Source organism: Saccostrea cucullata, unplaced genomic scaffold (genome assembly GCF_032062105.1).
Source record: "Saccostrea cucullata isolate Sc308-1 unplaced genomic scaffold, CSIRO_AGI_Scuc_v1 ctg6113, whole genome shotgun sequence".
NCBI classification, from domain to species: Eukaryota; Metazoa; Mollusca; class Bivalvia; order Ostreida; family Ostreidae; genus Saccostrea; species Saccostrea cuccullata.
Window position 1 is genome coordinate 11,646 of NW_026931186.1, and position 21,971 is coordinate 33,616.

General features: G+C 34.6%; 2 protein-coding genes across 2 annotated transcripts; both read right to left on the reverse strand.

The window, feature by feature from the left end:
* Positions 1-7: 7 nt before the first annotated feature.
* On the reverse strand, positions 8-3,546 carry LOC134231712 (centromere protein X-like). Its single transcript, XM_062713683.1, has 6 exons — positions 3,457-3,546; positions 3,305-3,356; positions 3,028-3,081; positions 1,866-1,897; positions 1,365-1,421; positions 8-194 (listed from the first exon to the last, which is right to left on the reverse strand). The coding sequence occupies exons 1-6, from the start codon at positions 3,481-3,483 to the stop codon at positions 180-182; spliced, it is 237 nt and encodes a 78-aa protein (XP_062569667.1). The 5' UTR covers positions 3,484-3,546; the 3' UTR covers positions 8-179.
* A 4,644-nt stretch (positions 3,547-8,190) lies between these two features.
* On the reverse strand, positions 8,191-21,852 carry LOC134231713 (uncharacterized). The gene is made up of 2 exons (XM_062713684.1): positions 20,835-21,852; positions 8,191-9,313 (listed from the first exon to the last, which is right to left on the reverse strand). The coding sequence occupies exons 1-2, from the start codon at positions 21,850-21,852 to the stop codon at positions 8,223-8,225; spliced, it is 2,109 nt and encodes a 702-aa protein (XP_062569668.1). The 3' UTR covers positions 8,191-8,222.
* Positions 21,853-21,971: the final 119 nt, after the last annotated feature.

Below are 21,971 nucleotides of genomic sequence, written 5' to 3' on the forward strand. Positions count from 1 at the left end.
CATGTACATGTATTTTTTATTGAACAGAAATATTCAGACAATTCCAAAATGGTTATTTATCAGTTTTGCATTTGACTAAAGAGAATGGCTTTCCTCTGCTAATTTGTCCATTTTAACAAGTCAACATGTTCATTAATTTTATATTTTAGTCATTCATGAAAACTTAACATTTTAATTCTTCAAAAATCCAGCAACTGAAAAAGAACAAATATTCTTTTTTAAAAACAAAAAACAGGTTATTTAATAAGTACCATATAAAACACATGATAAACAGAATTTTTAGCAAGGATTTAATTTTGGAATTATTAGCGAGGGTGCCAAGATGGCTAAAATTGGGTGTTGCTAAAATTTCATTACGCTTACTACATGTATTTTTTGTAATAGCTTCTTTAGTAAGCTTTTTAAATTCATTAACGTTAAATCTCATTAAAAATAAAATACCAATTTTAAGGACAAATAGTTAAATTTGCATCTCGCTAAAATTTCCACTTGTAAGTTGTACAATATTAAAGAAGGTAGTCTCTGTGAGTATTACTCATATGTTAGGAAATGTTACAAATCAAATGAACAGATTTATATTACATGTGTATCAGATTATGTTAATTCAATTATAGGCTTTTCATGAAATGTTTTTAAGAACTGAAGCATATTTTGCACTGTAATTTACATGTTCCTTAAGTACCTTTTATTCAACTACAGTATGTGGTGTCCAAGTGGCTATCCTTTGCAAACTCAACTCCTCAAAATGATTTGATTTGCTTTTTGAATTCTCAATATATTGATCATATGCAGCATAAGAAGCAAGGCTTAAGAGAATGTAATCTAGACGAAAGTTTGGTCCAGACAGGTTTACATTTACCTTGGAATTGACTGGTCTAAATTCAGTAAATTGAAATTGGTCACTCATCCAGAAAATAAAAGTTAGAGGCAGCAAAGTACCCCAAAACAGGCTAAATGTACCATCTTTGCAAGATTTACGGTACTTGAGAATGGACCTATTCCAAACCTTATGAGGAAAAACAGAGGTTAGATGCAGCAAATGTCGGAGCAACTTGGCTAGATCATCAGTGTAAATTTGGTCAGATAAGGTTTAATGTTACCTATCAATGGATCTACCAATCTTTAACCTCACTACCTATTCAGAAAATGATAAATGACTACAGAAAGCATCCCTAGATGAATCATTCATACAAGATTGGCTTTAATATTGGGAATTAGACCTGCTTTGTACCTATAACCTGCAATGCTGATGCCAACACATTTTTCAGATATAGAAGAACTCTAAAAGCGTAACCTCAACTTCCCTTTGATAAGCTTAACTTAATTCTCCAACTGTACTGGAGCTGAAAGACCCGAACACTTACCAGCTGTGGTAATATCTTTTCAAAATAATCTAAAGGTATCTGGTCTTGATGATCTTTCTGAAAAAGAACATGTACATGATAGGATTATTTTTTCCCTCTGTAAGACATAAAATGCTTATTATCAGTTTCACAGATCATTTTTACCTTAAAAATAGAGCTGCAATGACAAAGTGACAGTTTTTTACAGCCAGCAGGACAAAGAGGATGCCACCATGGACTAAAAAAGTCTCAATCTAATCATCTCTCTTCAGATATACGGGCTATATATAGGTATTAACTGTTCATTACTGGTACAAATATAGTAATGAAAGTTCTAAATTCTTATAACCTCACACTTCAAAAATAAAAATAAAAATTCAAAGTTTACAAGGGTACCTGCATTTTTCCAAACTTGTAACATATTTATCTCCCTAAAAAGTATTTTTAGATTGAATCTAGTTTGTTGCTCTTACTGTGTGGTGAAAAATCTAGCAAGGATTATAAAAAGAAGTATATATATACCTTGGCTTCATTAACTGTTCTCAGGACAGCTTCTGAAAATGACATTTAATGAATTAGAGAAACATTTTATATAGTCATTAACACACTTACCTTGTTAACTGGAAATTATTACAACTAAAGATATCAAGATGTGTTTGATTGACACATATCCTAATCAGAGATTCCTGTGACTCTAATCCCTTGTTTTATATTATGACTTGATGTATGGGTCTCCCTCTGCACAGTCATAATATAGCGGTCCTACTAAACAGAGAACCTTAGAGAACTCTAGAGAACCTTGGAGAACCCTAAGTTTATATGGTGAATTTTCATAAGTTTTATGCGCAATTGATTTGAGTTGTACTAAATAAATAGTATTTTATACATAAAATCAATTAGAAAGTTATTTTATGGAAGTTTTCATCGGAAAAACGTAACAAAATAGATGTCGAAATATTTTTTGACATCCCGATCCCGATTGAATTTAAAAAACATTGTTTATCGCAATAATAATTTTAATCAAGCAATTTTCCAATTATTTTTCACATTATTTTTTATTTAATTTTAATGACTATGTATAATTCTTAAGCAATTACTCTGATCTTAAACATATTAATTAATTTCTTACTAGTTTTATCATAAAAGCTATGATGAAATTTTAAGAGATTATAGTACTATTTTAAATGAGCAAAAACTTGTCAAATATATATTTTTTAAATTTAATATTCTTTTAGCATGATATATTAGTTATCTAAACTATAAATATTTCATTTACAGACAATTTATTATTAAAAATCAATAGGGTTCTCTAAGGTTCTCTAGAGTTCTCTAGGGTTCTCTGTTTAGTAGTACCCCATAATATAGAGGCAGGGGTAAGAGTCACAGGAATCTCAGATTACACATATTCTTGCACTTTCACAATGTAAACTTTCGTGTAAGCATAAGAAAAGCAGAAATTTCAAAGTGTACTAAATGAAAAATATTGAAAAAATTATCTTAAAAAAAAACCCAGATGGAATTGTGAGAGAGAAAACCACTTATCAGCACTGTCAGTCTATGCTTAATTATCATAAATGATCCCACTTTACACCCCCAATTTTTCATTTTTGGAAGTAGAACCCTGATTGATATCTTCATTATTCACTCCTCTTTTATCCATGATAGACTAAACAGTTTCACTTACCAGACACAAATATGTTAAGAAGTTCTGTCATTAAATTCAGTGCCTCTGCATTTACTAAAAAGAAAGTTAGTAAATCATGATACTTTTATTAAATACATCTGCAGGATTGATTTTAAAACAGGCTAGTCAGCGTCTATATGTCCTGTGTTTTCTTACCAAAGTTAAATTTTATTAAAACATGTTTGGCGTTATCAAAAAGTATGAAAGAAAGCACTAAAACATTGAGCAAGTCTAATAAATCATCGACTCCTTATTGTGTAGCTACATTAAGACTTACCTTTTGTTCTGTCATCTCTAAAGAATTGCAGCAAAATATTTTGTACAGTTCTCTAAAAAAAAAAATCATATTAAAACACGTCATAAAAATCTACGCAAGGAAAATAATCTATAGATGAAGTTGTTAGGGTTTTAATTAATTTATCATCTCACCTCTTTAAAATTTGCGCCACCAGACATTGTTTACAGCGGATGTCATCAAAATTCTAAATACAAAAATCAAAAGAACAAAATGCAAATATCCGGAATCAATTTATAATCCAGACTCGCCACAATCGTTAAATCGCCATTCGGATACATATACATGATGTATGCGCAGATCAAGAAGGGGGTCCGCCCCGCCCCAGGAATTTTCAGAGTTATTTTAAAATTATTTTATATATACAATGAATAAAAACAATTTTAAAAGGAGTTTATTTAAAAGCTGATGTAAAGCTCTAATTTGCAATGTCAATACCCGGTATTTATTTTAGTCTTTTTAGTAATTCAGTTTTTATATATGTAGTAAGAACACTTCTTTCACGTAAACTTGTGTACATACTAGTATTAGGACTATGGTTTGATAGGGCTTATTTTTCTAAAGTACAGTTGTGTGCCAAAAGTGAAGATAATTTTATTTTTTCTCTAATATATTCCATAGAAAACAGCATTTTGTAAAATCACTTGCAAATGGTAATTTGTCCAATTTACTTATTTATTTCAGTATTGAAACGAGAAAATGTGCAGCTATCTATCTTTAAAAGATCATTCGGTTTCCACACGATATCTCGAGAACCCTTCGAGCTTTCGCAATGAAATTTTGCATTAAAGTCCAATGACAGAAGAAAGAAAAAAAATCGGATATAAGGTTAGTTGAGTGGATATGGCATGATATTGAGGCTTATTACATACATTCTGGTATAGTAGGTGTATTGCATGACAGTAAAGGTATACGTTCATTTGGAATTTAACAGTAAGTTTTTGTGTTTTGATCTGTCTTAGTTTCACGCTTTTTAGTGCTAAAAAAGAGAGAGATTTCAAACTCATAAGCGATGCCAGGTTGCCAAAACGCTGTTGTATTATTATTAAATGACAAAAATCATGTTGTTAAACCATGTTTTTGTAATCAGATATGCAGTTGTTCACTATTAATATATGTAAAATTGATGGAAGGTGAAATCTTACTGGAAAATGCCAAATCTCACGGACAAATCTAATCAAAAATACTGAGAGACAACGATATGGGTAAACAGGTCTTGCTGGTTATACCTTCATCGACACCGTGTAAGTGTCTGATAGCAGCTAAAACATGTACTTGACTGTTCGTTCTGATTTCAAAAGGACAGACAGATGTATCTCGCCGACGGCCAAGTGTGATTTCCCCTTGGTGAGGACCATATTTGTATATAAAATGTATTTGCAAGGCAATAATTTCAAACATTCAATTAGAGGAACATACTTTTTTATCAATCAAAATCCGAGACCCTGGAATCAACCTGGAACAAAAACATTTACACGTTACACAATTTTGTGGCAGCTAGCGGTAGGATCTCGTTTCAAAATTTTGTTAATTTCTTGATTTTTATTAGTATTTATGCTTGGTGGTACTTCCATTGCAAAACTAAACGAATTGCAGAATTTCTATTGCTATACTCCTGGTTGTTTATTGCATCTGACATAGGTTTAAGAAGGACAAAACAGAACATAGAATCGAAACAAGAAAAGCATCTTTAGGCGTTTATCTGCAAGCAGAGATGGACAAGCATGTTGACGACATGTTAGGATGAGACGTGAAAGAAGAGACCGTGTCAGATATCATTGTGATAAGAAGAACCAAAGAAGACATATGCTACATGTAATGAATTTTACATTTTTATTGGCTGCAGGGTTAAAGGATTTCAAGGATTCAAAAGGCAGTTAGCTCGATGAATTAAAGTGCTATCAAGTCATGACGTTCACATTGAGCATAGGTCTTGAAGACTTCACAAAAATGCGCATGGCATAAGTCGCAATACTAGTATTCCATGCAAGCCATTCAAGACTGACCATACATGTATTTATGAAGTGTAAACACTAGAATCAAAGGGAGATAGATCGGAAGATTTTTACAGGGATTTTCTTGGGTGATTTTTAGGATGAAGAATGATACCTATTAACAATAATTGATCACTCATGATCGCCCCAAAAATAATATCATATAAGGGAATCGATGATATAAATTTTTATGTTCCCAGTAGGACATAGGTTAGCTTTGCTCGAAGGTATTCGCTACAGTAAATGGGAAGAAGTGATAACAAACAGAAATTTCAGATTGTAATTCCCATCAGAAGGAGAAAAGAACAATTCTAAACTTCTCTCATGATGATAGCTTGTCTTCTCTGCCTTTACAATATATTGGCAATGATAATATTGAAGAGGTTTACAAACAGAATGTTCACCAATGCTTAACAGGTTGTGAAACATTACAAAAAGGAAAGGGTCTACTATTCTTATGAAGAGCCAATAGAACTAGTGAGTTCGGGATACCCTATGTAGCAGATGGCCATTGACATCTTTGGTTAATTACCCGTGATTGAAATCGGTGTATTCAAGTCTTCGCGAACCATACAAAGGGGACTGAGTGTTTCCCATTTTAATATTGAGACTAAGACAGTCGCTGGTAAAATAATAGCTAACTGCATTGCTCAGTGGATTTGTAAATTAACATTATTCTGACTGCCAGGACGTCCTTTTTCAGTTTTTTAATGTTGGCTTACAGGTCTTCCGGGCAGGAAAGTACATGGATGACCCCTTACATGCTTTTGTACATGTTGGGAAGTGAAATCACAAATCCTCCTAGATTTTAAGTACCAGATCTAAAGTTACATTTAGGAGATATCCACAAACAAGAATGCATTGAGAATGCTCGTAACATGCATTCAAGGAAAACACAGGTTAGGTTTTGGGTGATACTAAAGCACATTTTGGATGTAAAACTGAAGGGGAATCTTTCTGTTCTGAGGAGAAAATGTATGTTATCTTTCGATCCTCGCGAAAACTCACCTTAATTTACGTTCTATTGGCAGAGTCTATTTAAAGTAGCAAGGGCCGGAATAATCTAGGCAACAGAAAGAAAGAAAAGGAAAGACAAGTTATTTTTGACCAAGACTGTTTGTTTACCAGTAGAAAAGAAATCAGATATTTGAACTCATACAGAGAGTTATCAATTCCAAGGTCTTCAAAAATATTTGGATGGAAATGAGTGTTGAAATAAGGTTTGTCACCAAAGAAAAGATTGTGTTCAATGAGTAATGCAAAAATAAATTTGTTGCAACTTTTAATAAATGTGGTCATGTAATTGATCACTTTTTCTGTCTACAGTAAAAATGAACAACTTTGACGATTATGCTTTTAGGCTTGCATGCCATTAAAAGATTTGGCAGTGTAACGATTTAGAACGTTATGTATTCGAAAAATACAAGAAAGGCTTGACTTTTAGTGTTGCTGAGGAACATCACGTAACCTAAAACAAAGGTACATGTATATAAGCGAGAGCATCTAAGCTACGAGGTTCATGTTGTTTAGCGATAGAAGAAAGGTATTCCGGGGATAAAGTTAGATGGATGAATAGGCTAGTATATTGTGGTTTACCATGCTTATTCTAGCAATACCAGGTGGATTGTCTGACTGTGATCTTAAAGTCTTGTTACAATGAATGAGTAGTAACGAATATACTGCAAAGTACTATATATCCTGGCTTCCAATTTTGATACCACCCAAAGAGGGGGACAAGTTTCTGGTAGCAGTGGATTATTGCTCGGCCTGAATAAGGAAAATTCGTGTACCTTCTGTCATTAGAGACTGACTACTAGTCTAGATAAGACTAAACATCGTGATTGGCACATCCGGCTTGAATAAACTAGAATCTGTCTGGTATTTTCCACTAAGTAATGAAAGTGTCATATTTGTGTAATCTTCATATATAATCATTTTAAGACGAAAATTGATTATTTGTAATTAAAATTCCAACACAAGACCCTTGGATCAACCAGATTGGAAATCTCAACACATTAATAAACAATATCATAGACCACATCTGATGTAAGATTAACTATGAAAGATGAACCTGAACCTCGGACAGCAGCTACATTACGAATTATGGAATAAAAAATCCTCCAAAATAATCAAAGTAATTGTGATCAAAAACAATGAACTGTTTTGAAACATTTTTTTATTGTTTTCGCTGTCTCTTTATTGAAAAGGCGTCCACCATAATATCATTCTCTTAGACTACAGCCCCTTTGAACCATCTGAACTGGAACTAATTAGGACTCGTGGACAAAAAATATCACAGTCTTACGAGGTACTGTGTAATAAAGTTTCCATGAGATGAATTTAGCACCTAGAGAAGCAATAATTTCACAATTATAATGGAGAACTAGGCCAATTATAAGCATACAAACCTTGAGTTTTATTCATGAATAAAAAGGTGTATGCACGTAATAATCCAATGAAAGGAGTTCGCTTTGTGACAGGGGAATGCGGGGACCCTTTTCGATTCTCATGTGCTGCACGGCGTCAAACCTATGATTGTTCCTTTGCCAAGCGCCTGATATGAAAAGTGAAAGTTACTAGTATTTCGGATGATACCTTAAAAACCAAGACTTAGTCTCACGGTAGGCGCTCAAAACAATAGCATATTAATCATCCATCAAGTCTGAAGTAAGAACTGTTACAGTTAAAAACAAAAATTGGGAAAAGTCCTTGGGGTTTTTTATTCGCAGCCAATAAATGGCTAGAAAGTTCTTTATATAATTATAAGAGGACCAACTCATAGTACATTGTAAAAAAAATATTGTTCTAAATTATTAACGAACAAATAACAACTATATCACAAAAAACTGACAAAATAGGACTGACCACAAAAAATTATCATTGCAAAGTCTGACAAACTCATAAATTCAGTGTGTTCGTTTCACATGTTTATAAAGATTCCATGTTGCCAACAAGGATTCCGGTGAAGTTATCAAATGATATCCAATCACTGTTTTAAAATTCATTAGAACAGCAGCGTATGTCACAGATCTAGGCATATTTCTCACTAAGCCAGGACAACTCTTAGGTATAATATTCAGTTTAGCAGCAACAATACCGAGATATGCATCATCGATGGGAATTGTTTTAACGTATGGAATAGCAATGCTGAAATACGACGTCACATCCTGTGACATCAGAATAAAGAAGCCTCCAAGATATGGAGGGTATTTGTCGAAAGGATATTCCTTCCACGAAACAAACCATTTGGAACCTTCATCCCTGTAAGGAGTTGAGAATCGCAGTAGCTGACCAGCAAATAACCCCCATCTTCTTTCTTTACCTTTTAAGTACTTTTTGACGTTTTCTAGATTAACGAATACGTCATCATCAACATAAAGGTTAAAATCTGCATTTGGACATAACTGGGCTGCCCAATGAATTGTCATGGTTGTTTTCAGGGTGTTGTTCTTGTAGCTATCTATAAAGTCCTCTTGAACAATATCTGCATAGAAATTCGATTCATTACTGATTTTAGCCTCAAAGCCAGCAATTTGACCAAGCATGAACACTATTGTTATATTACTATCCGTTATATTTCCCCACGTCTTCCGAATGGCATTTCTCATTTCAAAATTTGATGCTTTTGATTTTACAAGAATCACTAACTGTAACTTCTTTCCCTTACACCTGTCAGCAGCCATATGCACATACCTAAAAGGATGCGGATTGATTCGATGGTTCTCTATTTTCTTACCATCTAATACAGCCTTTGTTAATTGAGAAAAGTCTACTCCTAAAGGGTATTGGCGAGGGTTGAAATTCATTTTCCTTTTTTGAACTTCTCTCGAGTCCAACGTTGACCACAAATACAACCTAATGCCATTTTCTTTGAGGGGAGATGGTGTACTTACAGTGGACTTGAAGTCTTTAATTAGTTGCACTTTCATACCTTCTTTATTTTTTCCTTTTAATTTCTGAATATTTTGTTTTCCATTTTTTTCAATCACTTGAAATTCTTTTGACACAACAGAGTACAAGTAAATCCATGCGATGACCCACAGAGTAAAAAATGTTGTTAAGAAATATTTTCGGATTTTCACTTTTCTTAAAAATGACCCCAAACATGTCATGTTTGGACTACCCGTTCATCTAATGTATTGATTCAATGACTTGATGAAAGTACAATGAGCGTTGAATTTGTACAATTAAATATCCGTAATCCACCGTCAATAACCGAACCCACGAAAATTAACTAATGACACAAAATGTTAAAAACAAAATTAAACTAGACTTTATGGTCATTTATATGGAGTTGTTCACATACAGTACAGTCACCGCGGTTTATGCATTTACCGCGCACCCCCGCGGTATGAATCTGAATGCGGTTAGTACAGGTGTCTCAGTTAATAACCAAGTGCCCGGCGGTTCAGCAATCCAGGTAAATCACACCGTCGCGATGCATCTTACCGATCAAAGGTGTAAAACAGTCTTGGTCTAAAACGCAAGTTAGCTCTACACCATGTACACGTACGTGCGTGCCCCCCGAAAGCGAGTCAGTAAAACTGTCGTATAACATGCTTCACATTTTATTGATCATATAATTTTATACATATTTGTAATTAATTATTCAATTTTACGAGCAGAAAAAATGTAATTTCGATGAAACAATCATCTTCACCCCCCCCACCCCCCCACCCCCCCAATTACTGGGACACTGTTAATTTGTCTTACACAAAACTTGTACTCTTTCGGCACAGTCACAACTTTGGATAGGGTTTTACTCTCCCAATATCGATAGTATAAGCCAAGTTGAATTTTAAAAATATTGTTTTAAGTTAATGTACGAAAATTCAACCCAAAAAAAGTGCAAAAAACCCCAAAATTTTATTCATGCAAAATTCTATTAAAACAAAATATTTGTACACAAGAATTTACTGAAAATGCAATTCATAAAGTTCCACCAAAACAATACCGGAACTACATTGTATGTGCAGTTAGCATTGGTTAGTAAACCTATTTTGTCCTCGGTAAATCTAGTACATTTATACACAGTGTACATGTAGCTACACGGACTAATCTTGGTCTCCCTAGTAACTGTTGAATCCCTGTGTATTATGCGCGTTCAAGCAGAGAGGGATTTCCTGTCACTGTGCTATGTATAATTTCACACCTTTGTTAAAGACAGGGTTTGGATTAAGTTTATTTCATTTTGGCAATATTTCGACAGTTATAAAATATAATAAACGGAGAATTATAATTTTCGACCCCCTCCCCACCCCTGAATTCCCCATTGCCGTCTGCATGAACTTCATATCTATCTTTTTTCTTTAAACATAAGGTTGTACATGTTGTATGTTTCAATGACAATTACATTCGGATTCACATAAAAATTGACATATCTTAATAAATTCGAATGAATTTCTCTGTATTTGCTTGATTTTCTATAAAAACAGAATGTTGGGATGTTTAAGCCGAGGGCTGTCCTACATGTACATGTTCCTTACGGCAAGCTATTTTACTGCGTAGTTAATCCCAAACGATGACAAGACAAGGCTGAAGCTAGCAGCCAATAACAGCTGCCACTACCTGTAAGCCTGTAGAAGCTAGCAGCCAATAAGGAAATTAATCAAAGAACCGAGAGTACTCAGACACAATACTGTTTTTACACTTTATTTTAGAAAATTAATGGTTAATGATTGGATAATTAATGCGACAGTTAATTACATAATAAATCAGACACTCGGAGGCAGACACGCTCATCTGCATAAGAAAAATTATTCTTTTTTAAAACTGAAGAAATAAGAAATAATTTTTTCCCCATCTTTAACCACTCGAACAAACAAGCACTAGGAAATGGTTAACTTATTCAGGAAGAATCCCTTTTGAGCTCTTTCAGGGACCTTAGAAATAAGACAGGGCGAATAAGCTAACCTGAATTTTTGGCATGGTTATACTACCGATTGTAAACCGAAAAAATGTACGGGGGTAAACGACGTTGAAGTATTTTTCAAACATTATTACTGGGGCAACATAATGGGTCTATAAGACTATTACTTAGCGCTCTCAGTAATACCAGTAAGTGGTGATGGTGCCACCAAGTGGTGCCAAGAGCATATTAAAGATTTCAGGAAGGTATTATACCCGTAATTTATTATTGTCAAAATTTTACACAATGCATGCATGGTGTCTAATTTAACCTTTATTAAACAGTTCTATTAGATGTAAAAAGAATACTAGAAAGTCTGCTATTGCAAGCAATAGCCTATGTCGCCCCGAACTGGACAAGACATTCATTTTTTTTCATCACTAAAACAATACCCATTAGCTTAGTTGGACAACCATCAACTCGTATCAGTACTTTCAGTACTTTGATTTAAAAACCAAAGTTAAAGAATTTTCACTTTCCCCTGTTTCCATGGAAGCTATTGACAATTTCCAATTTTTAAATCCAATGAGCACAATTACAGATACTATTCATTACAACAATAAAATTTCATGAAGAATGTTCAAGGGACCAGAACGAACACTAGCGGACAAAATTCGTCGCTTTTTGCAGGTTTCCATGGCAACGGTAGCCATTTTGAAGCTGAATGACCACACAACATAACTACAACCAGCGATCCTCCTTTGAGGAAAATTTCAAGAAGATTGCGCCAGCCATCTCCGAGAAACAGCCTGGAGAACAAAAACATGCATACAATCGCAATATGTCGCCCGACTTCGTTCGGGGCGACATAATAAAGTCTGCCGAGAACATGTTTTATACGAAATAATTCTCCTCATGCCCCTGTGCTAAAAATAGCGACATGTAATAAAATATATACTAATATAACAAACGGGGCGGGGCACTTTGAGAGGGGTGAGAGAGGTCCTAGGGAGTTTTGGTATAAAAGTACATTGCAAAAGCTCAAAATCTTCTTGAACAAGCTAATTCAGAAAATTTGTGTCTCCCGCTTAGGGGAAAGTAAACCATGTGCAGTTCGGGGGTCGGGGGTTCGGATCCCCTTCACTGAATTTGTAGAATTATTAAATGTATACTGAAGCAAATAAGATATGCCAATATGGATATAAAGGTTTGATGGATTATTCTTTATTATGTTTGTAGAAGATTCTATTTTATATGGAATATTTATCACACTGTAATGATGATATTATGAGTTTGTACAAGCCAGACCTCATAATTTTTTCACTTCACATGCTGAATACTATCGTTTAGTTAAAAAAAGAAAAGTATTTAAAAAAAATGGATCGTGCGAGATGCAATCCCGGGCCCTCTCACATGTGAAGTGAGAGACATACCACTAGACCACGGAGCCGCTGTAACATGGCGACAATTGTATACAAACATGAAGTGACATACATGTATATATTCACCTTCGATATTGTCAAAATTTTACACAATGCATGGTGTCTAATCTAACCTTTATTAAAAAGTTCTAATAGATGTAATAATAAGAATACAAAGTCCACCGAGAACCTGTTTTATACGTAATAATTCTCCTCATGTCCCTGTGCTAAAAATAGCGACATGTAATACAATAAATACTAATAGAAGAGTGAGAGAGGTCCTAGGGAGTTTTGGTATAAAATACATAGCAAAAGCTCAAAATCTTCTTGAAATATCGCCCAAAAATGATAGTGTTTCATACAAACAGAATGTATAAATTTACGACCTTGAACTTTGACCTTTTGACCTCAAAATCAATAAGGGTCTTCAGGGAGTTGTTATGTAAGATATTTGCAAAAGCCCAAAGGGTTCCGAGATATCGTGTGGAAACGAAAGTGTTATAACAGACAGAATTTGCGAATTTATGAGACCTCAAAATTGCTATACATAAATTAAATTTCATTACAAAAGCTTAAAGGGTTCTTGAGATATCGTGTGGAAACGAAAGCGTTACAGACAGACAGAAAGACGGACGGACGGACGGAGCCAGATTAATATCCCCCACTTTTCAAGAGGGGGACAAAAAATCGGATATAAGGTTAGTCAAGTGGATGACATAATATTGATGCTTAACATACATTCTAGTATAGTAGATGTATTGCATGACAGTAAAGGCTTGCCACAATAAATAGACAACCTCTCAGAGTCTTACCTGGTTACCTTCATCGACACCATGTAAGTTTCTGAAAGCAGCTAGAACATTTACTTGACTGTTCGTTCTGATTTTATTGATTGATTGATTGTACATTCTTTATGCATATTCTTTAATGTCCCTCTCGAGAATTTTTCACTCATATGGAGACGCCACCACTGTCGGTGGAGAGCTGCAAATTCTGTCCTATACTCAGCACTCAGGGCCATTGAACAGGGAGGGATCTTTTTCGTGCCAGTACTTACTGCGACAATGGACCTCGGTTTATACGGTCTCATCCGAAGTACAGGTCTCCACGTCCCAAAGTGGGATTCGAACCCGCGACGTAAAGATTTACTCATTATTTCGCGACTCTAGAGCAGACGCTCTAACCACTGCGCCACACGGGCGACCGTTCTGATTTTAAAAGGAGGAACAAATAAATTTTAAAAGGAAGAATTGGTGTTTTGTTTATGGAACGCCATCACTGCCTTATAGCATACAACTATGCATTTATTATGTCAATTTATCATTACGTGATGTGAACATATCTTTACGTTATGTCCATTTTTTATGAGATTATGTAAATATATCTTAAAAAATTCATTATGTGAAGTGATAATGTGTTTACATTGTGTTAAAACTTTATTACGTGAAATGAATTTTTCTTTACATCATTTCATTTCTTTAATATGTGAGGTCAAAACTGTATCACGTGAAGTAAATTGTGTTTTATAATTCAACTTATCATTACATGAAGTCAAAACCCCATTCCTTTTGAGAGTGTATATTTCTATTATATCAAAGCATTATTACGTGATATGGATTTATCTTTATTTTACGGCGAGGGCATCATTATGTAAGGTAAACACATCTTACCTTTATGTCAGTGCTTTATTACGTGGTGCAAAAAGTGTATTACATAATGTGAACATATCTTTATATTATATCAATACTTTATTACATTATGTCAAAACTCCATTACGTGATGTGGATATATAATTACGTTATGTCAACTCTTTCTTATGTAATTTAAAAATATCTTTATATTGTGTTAACTCTTTATCATGTTGATTCCAAAAATTCATTACCTGATGTTAAAAACATTTACATTATCTCAAAGCTGTATATCTAGTATATAATGAATGTTGACGACCGTGTTTTCATGACTGGTAAGAAGGGGGGGGGGGTCCTGATTGATTAGGACAAATTACAGGCACATAATATCACCACCCTCCCTCTTTTCCCAGACATAACTTTACTATAGAAAATGTAATGTTCATTGAAACTGTACAGCCCCCACCCCAACATTTTGTTGAAGTATAGTCCACTAAGGGCAATGTAATATATCTGTAAAAAAAATAGGACTGATCGAAGTTGGACCCCTCTCTCCGAAATAGGATTTTCGGGCTTGGACATTTTTTTTTTCTTGGCTTGTCAAGTTTTTTCGGGTAAATGATTTTTTTTTCTGGCTGACCTCCTCTTTCAAAAAAATATGCTACGTCACTGGAGTTAGTAATTTTTTTAATCATTCCAGGGCCAGAATTCTACTACAAAAATCTACCAATCCCTCGTCTAAATCAATTGAATATGCCTTAGTAAGCATGCATGGGCACATATCAGTGGCAGATATGGGAATCTTGAACAAGGGGGACGGTATATGGTAGGAGACCAAGAGCGGAAAGCGGAGAAGCTCTCAGGCTTTATAGTTTTATAGAAAAAAATTTTCAACTTAATTCAGCAAAGCTTATTGTGAAACTAATGCAATGTCCTACAAAGTTTAAGAATTTTATTTTTAAAAAAAATTCAAAATAAAAAGAAAAAAATGATTGCTGCACAACTCATAATATTTGATTTATTTAATTATGAGATTAAAGTAAACATCATTGAATTTCGACGTGACTTTAATTCAGAGTCGCAGTGTTAAGGCTTTGCACGTTTCAAGATTGACTGCGGAACGCGGAAATAACGTTATGCTCATATAAAGGCCGAGGATACCCGTGTTCGCATAACGTAATAGTGAATCGACATACTGTAGAAGAGTGCGCAGAGTATGGTATGAGCTTTTCACATCAGTTAATAAAAACTAAGATCTCATGAAAAGTAAACATAACGAAATGCAAGTTGACGAAATATAATTGTAGTATGTGTAAATGTCATACAGAGTTGACATTATGTAAAGGAAAGTTAACACGATGCAATAGTAGTGTGGGTTAATGTCATAAAGAGTTGACATCATGTAATGGAAGGTTGACACAATGCAATAGTAGTGTGGGCTAATGTCATAAAGAGTTGACATCATGTAATGGAAGGTTGACACAATGCAATAATAGTGTGGGTTAATGTCATAAAGAGTTGACATAATGTAATGAAAGGTCGACACAATGCAATAGTAGTGTGGGTTAATGTCATAAAGAGTTGACATAATGTAATGGAAGGTCGACACAATGCAATAGTAGTGTTCTGCTATAAGGCAGTGACGGCGTTCCATATTTGTTTGTTTGTTTTTTGTTATTAGAGGCTTTCCATTAGTTTATAAGTTTGGACTTGACATCGCAACTGACACAACGAGTCTGAACAAGGAATACTGGTGTCTGTCTGGTGACACGCTTGTGACAATGTCGTTTGTACATATACAGCTGTATCTCGCCGACGGCCAAGTGTGATTTCCCCTTGGTGAGGACCATGACAATTATTTCAAACATTCAATTGTAGGAACATACTTTTTTTATCAATCAAAATCCGAGACCCTGGAATCAACCTGGAACGAAAACGTTTACACAATTTTGTGGCAGCTAGCGGTAGGATTTTGTTTCAAAATTTTGTTCATTTGTTGATGTTTATTAATATTTATGCTTGGTGCTACTTCCATTGCAAAACTAAACGAATTGCGGAATTGCTATATTTTCAGCTGTTTATTGCATATGACGTAGGTTTTAAGAAGGACAAATTTAAAGAACATGGAAGAGAAACAAGAGAAGCATCTTTAGGCGTTTATCTGCAAGCAGAGATGGACAAGCATGTTGACGACATGTTAGGATGAGACGGGAAAGAAGAGAACGTGTCAGATATCATTGTGATGAGAAGAACCACAATACATGTACTGAATCTTACATTTTTATGGGCTGCAGAGTTAAAGGATTTCAAGGATTCAAAAGGGCAGTTAGCTCGATGGATTAAACTGCAATTAAGTCATGACGTTCACATTAAGCAAAGGTCTTGTAGACTTCACAAAAATGCGCATGACTCAAGTCGCACTACTGTATTCCATGCAAGCTATTCAAGACTGGCCGTACAGGTATTTTTATGAAGTGTAAACACTAGAATCAAAGGAAGATAGATCGGAAGACTTATTCAGGGATTTTCTTGGGTAGTTTTAGGATGAAGAATGATACTTAAGGTTAAACTATAATTGAACACCCATGACCGCCTCAAAAAATAATATCATATAAGGGAATTGATGATATAAATTGTTATGTTCCCAGTAGGACATAGGTTAGCTTTGCTCGAGGGTATTCGCTACAGTAAATGGGAAGAAGTGATAACAAACAGAAAATTTCAGATTGTAATTCCCATCAAAAGGAGAAAAGAACAATTCTCTCTCTCATGATGATAGCTTGTCTTCAGTGCCTTTACAATACATTGGCAATGATAATATTGAAGAGGTTTACAAACAGAATGTTCACCAATGCACAGCAGGTTGTGAAATGTTACAAAAAGGAAGGGCCTACTATTCTTATGAAGAGCCGATAAAACTAGTAAGTTCTGGATACCCTATGTAGTGGATGGCCACTGACATCTTAGGTTAATTACATATGTGATTGAAATCGGTGTATTCTAGTCTTCGCGAATTATATAATGGGGACTGGGTGTTTCCCATATTAATATCGATACTAAGACAGTCGCTGGTAAAATAGCAGCTAACTGCATTGCTGAGTGGATTGCGGAATTGCTAATTGGTTAACCTCAAAACGTGCCGACCGATTCAGCGGTTAGTCGTATCAAGATATACATTTTGACATTTTCTTTTCATATACACAAAAAGGCTTAAAAGACGTTAGAAGTTATATTCTGTTTATTATTTTGATCGGGGAATTTTATGTACATAAGGGTATATTTTATTTCAATTTCAATAGACAAGGAAAAATTAAGAAAACCATGAATCTTGCTTGAGAAATCAGACAGGGATAATTTTCCAACGCAGATGTTAAAGAAGCTAATTCTGCGTTATCACCATAATCAGAACTAGTCTATGTCTGAACTCTCACTTTATTTACAACAACGTTCTTTACAATAGTATAATTTTATAGATAATGACAAAATATAGACATACTATGATTAAAACTGCTTAACGGTGATGTTTTTAATATAATAAAAAAAACGTAGGACTATTTTGGTAAGGGCATGATGTTATAAAAACAGTAATTAACACTTTACTAATTGACCAATTACCCTGCGATCTCAGTCTGGAGAGCTATAATTACCTCCAAATATTCTTAATTATAAGATATATAAAAACACTAAATAAAAAATCTATGCAGCGCTTTCCTTTTTAAAAACAACAGAAGGGATTTTAAGGAAACTGTGCTCAAATTTACATATATTTCATTTTTTCCGATTAACCGATTACGGATTTTCAAACCGATTAGCATCGTTCCGACCGATTAATCGGTTAACCGGTTACAAATTGCCATCCTTAAATTTAACATTATTCTGACTGCCAGGACGTCCACTTTCAGTTTTTTAATGTTGGCTGAAAGGTCTTCCGGGTAGGAAGGTACTTGGATGACCCCAAACCTGCTTTTGTTGGGAAGTGAAATCACAAATCCGCCGAGATTTTATATGTACCAGATCCAAAGTTACAAAAAGGAGACATCCACAAAAAAGAATACATTGAGAATGCTCGTATCATGTATTCAGGAAAACACAGGTTAGGTTTTGGCTGATACAAAAGCACATTTTGGATGTAAAACTGAAGGGGAATCTTTCTGTTCTGAGGAGAAAATGTATGTTATCTTTCGATCCTCGCGAAAACTCACCTTAATTTACGTTCTATTGGCAGAGCCTATTTAAAGTAGCAAGGGAATTATCTGGACAACAGAAAGAAAGAAAAGGAAAGACAAGTTATTCTTGTCAAAGGCTTAGTTTACCAGTAGAAAAGAAATCAGATATTTGAACTCATACAGAGAATCATCACTTCTAAGGTCATCAAATCTATTTGGATGGAAGTGTTGAAATCAGGGTTGTCACCAAAGAAAAGATTGTGTTCAATGAGTAATGCAAAAATGCATTTGTTGCAACTTTTAATAAATGTGATCATGTAATTGATAACTTTTTCATTCTACAATAAAAATAAACAACTTTCAAATTGACGATTATGATTTTATGCTTGCATAAAGCATTGCGTACTCGAAAAAAATAAAAGAAAGTTTTTTTTGGGGATATACAGACTTTAAGTGTGGCTGAGGAAAATCACGTAATCTAAAACAAAGGTATATGAGCGAGAGCAGCTAAGCTACGGGGTTCATGTTGTTTAGCGATAGAAGAAAGGTATTCCGGGGATAAAGTTAGATGGATGAATAGTCTAGTATATTGTGGTTTACCATGCTTATTCCGGCAATACCAGGTGGATTGTATGACTGTGATCTTGAAGGCTTGTCACAATGAATGAGTAGCAATGAATTTACTGCAAAGTACTATATATCGTGGCTACCAATTTTGATACCGTCATAAGAGGGAGGACAAGTTTCTGGTAGCAGTGGATTATTGCTCGTCCTGAATAAGGACAATTCGAGTATCTTCTGTCATTAGAGACAGACTACTAGTCTAGTTAAGGCTAGACATCGTGATTGCATGGCACTTTCGGCATGAATTAACTGGTATCTGTCTGGTATTTTCCATGCACTAAGTAAGGTAAGTGGCATATATGTGTAATCTTCATATAATCATTTTAAGGAGAAAATTGTTTATTTTTAATTAAAATCCAAACACCTTTGGATCAACCAGATTTGAAATCCTTAACACATTAAGAAACAATATCATAAACCATATCTGATGTAAGATTAACTATGAAAGATGAACCTGAACCTCGGACAGCAGCTACATTACGAATTATGGAACAAAAAATCCTGTTTTGAAAAATTTTTTTTTATTGTTTTTGCTGTCTCTTTATTGAAAAGGCGTCCACCCTAATATCATTTTCTTAGACTACAGCCCCTTTGGACCATCTGGAAGTGGAACTTATTAGGACTCGTGTAAAAAAAATACTACAGTCTTACGAGGTACTGTGTAATAAATTTTCCATGAGATGAACTTAGCACCTGGTGCTTGCCCTATGATATAAAGAAGCAATAATTCCATAATTATAATGGAGAACTACGTCAATTATAAGCATACAAACCTTGAGTTTTATTCATGAATAAAGAGGTGTCTGCATGTAATAAACCGCTTTTTGACCGGGGAATGCGGGGACTCTATTTCGATTATCATTTGCTGCACCTTGTCAAACCCAAGGGACAAACACATGTCTTGATTGTTCCTTTGCAAAGCGCCTGATATGAAAAGTGAAAGTCACTAGTCTTTCGGATGAGACCTTAAAAACCAAGACTTAGTGTAAAGGTTGGCGCTAAAAACATTAACATACCTGTAATCAACCATCAAGTCTGAAATTATCTGCAGATCTGTAGCGTTATGGTTTTATATATTTGTCTTTGACCATAACGCTACAGATCCCGTAATGCAAAAAATTTGCAATTTACGGCGCAATATATTTTAAACGTTTTTGGGGAGAAATTCTCCACTTTCCAGTATCGGTCAATTTTCTATTTTTCACTCCCTAATACTAGGCACGTTTTTTAACTAATCTGTATATTTTATCCATCTCCCAACCCTTTATAGTCGTCTCTATAAGTGATAAACTCGCTGGATTAAATTATTTGTTAGATTGCTGAAAATTCACTTCAAGCGAGTTTATTGCCTGTAGAGACAAATGCATATGGTTGGGAAGTGGATAAAAATATACATATTGGCCACAGAATGTGTCTAGACTTAGGGAGTGAAAGGTAGTTGATTGACCAATGCTAGAAACTAGAGAAATTCTCCCCAAAAGTGCGCAAAAAATATTGCGCCGTGAATTGCACATTTTTTTGCATTACGGCATCTGTAGCGTTATGGTCAAAGACAGATATATATAAAACCATAACGCTACAGGTATGCAGCTAGTCTGAAATAAGAACTGCTACAGTTGAAATAAACGCCTTATTTTAAAAACCAAAATTGGGAAAAATCCTTGGGATTTATTTTCAGCCGTTAAATGGCTGGAAAGTTCTTGTGAAAAGAAAACTGACACATAGTACATTGTAGAAAAAATGTTCCAAGGTATTAACGAACAACAAATACATTACAAACACTGACAAAAAAAGGACTGGCCACAAAAAAAACTAACAAACTCTTTTCAATGTGGTTGTGTCACATATTTATAAAGATTCCAGGTTGCTAATAAGGATTCCGGTGAAGTTATCAAATGATATCCAATTACTGTCTTAAAATTCATTGGAACAGCAGCGTATGATACAGATCCAGGCATATTTCTCACCAAACCTGGACAACTTTTAGGCATAATATTCAGTTTAGCAGCCACAATTCCGAGATAGGCATCATCAATGGGAATTGTTTTAATGTATGGGATAGCAGTGCTGAAATACGACGTCACATCCTGTGACATCAGAATAAAGAAGCCTCCAAGATATGGAGGGTATTTGTCAAAAGGATATTCCTTCCACGAAACAAACCATTTGGAACCTTCATCCCTGTAAGGAGTTGAGAATCGCAATAACTGACCAGCAAATAACCCCCATCTTCTTTCTTTACGTTTTAAGTACTTTTTGACGTTTTCTAGATTAACGAATATGTCATCATCAACATAAAGGTTGAAATCTGCATTTGGACAGAATTGGGATACCCAATTAAATGCCATGGTTGTTTTCAGGGTGTTGTTCTTGTAGCTATCGATAAAGTCCTCTTGAACAATATCTGCATAGAAATCCGATTCATTACTGATTTTAGCCTCAAAGCCAGCAATGTGACCAAGCATGAACACTATTGTTATATCACTATCTGTTATATTTCCCCACGTCTTCCGAATGGCTTTTCTCATTTCAAAATTTGATGCTTTTGATTTTACAAGAATCACTAAATGTAACTTTTTTCTCTTACACTTGTCAGCAGCCATATGAACATACCTAAAATGATGCGGATTGATTCGATGGTTCTCTATTTTCTTACCATCTAGTACAGCCTTTGTCAATTGAGAAAAGTCTACTCCTAAAGGGTATTGGCGAGGGTTGAAATTCATTTTCCTTTTTTGAATTTCTCTCGTGTCCAATGTTGGCCAGAAATACAACCTAATGCCATTTTCTTTGAGGGGAGATGGTGCACTTACAGTGGGCTTGAAGTTTTTAATTAGTTCCACTTTCATGTCTTCTTTATTTTTTCCTTTTAATTTCTGAATATTTTGTTTTCCATTTTTTTCAATCACTTGAAATTCTTTTGACACAACAGAGTACAAGTAAATCCATGCGATGACCCACAGAGTAA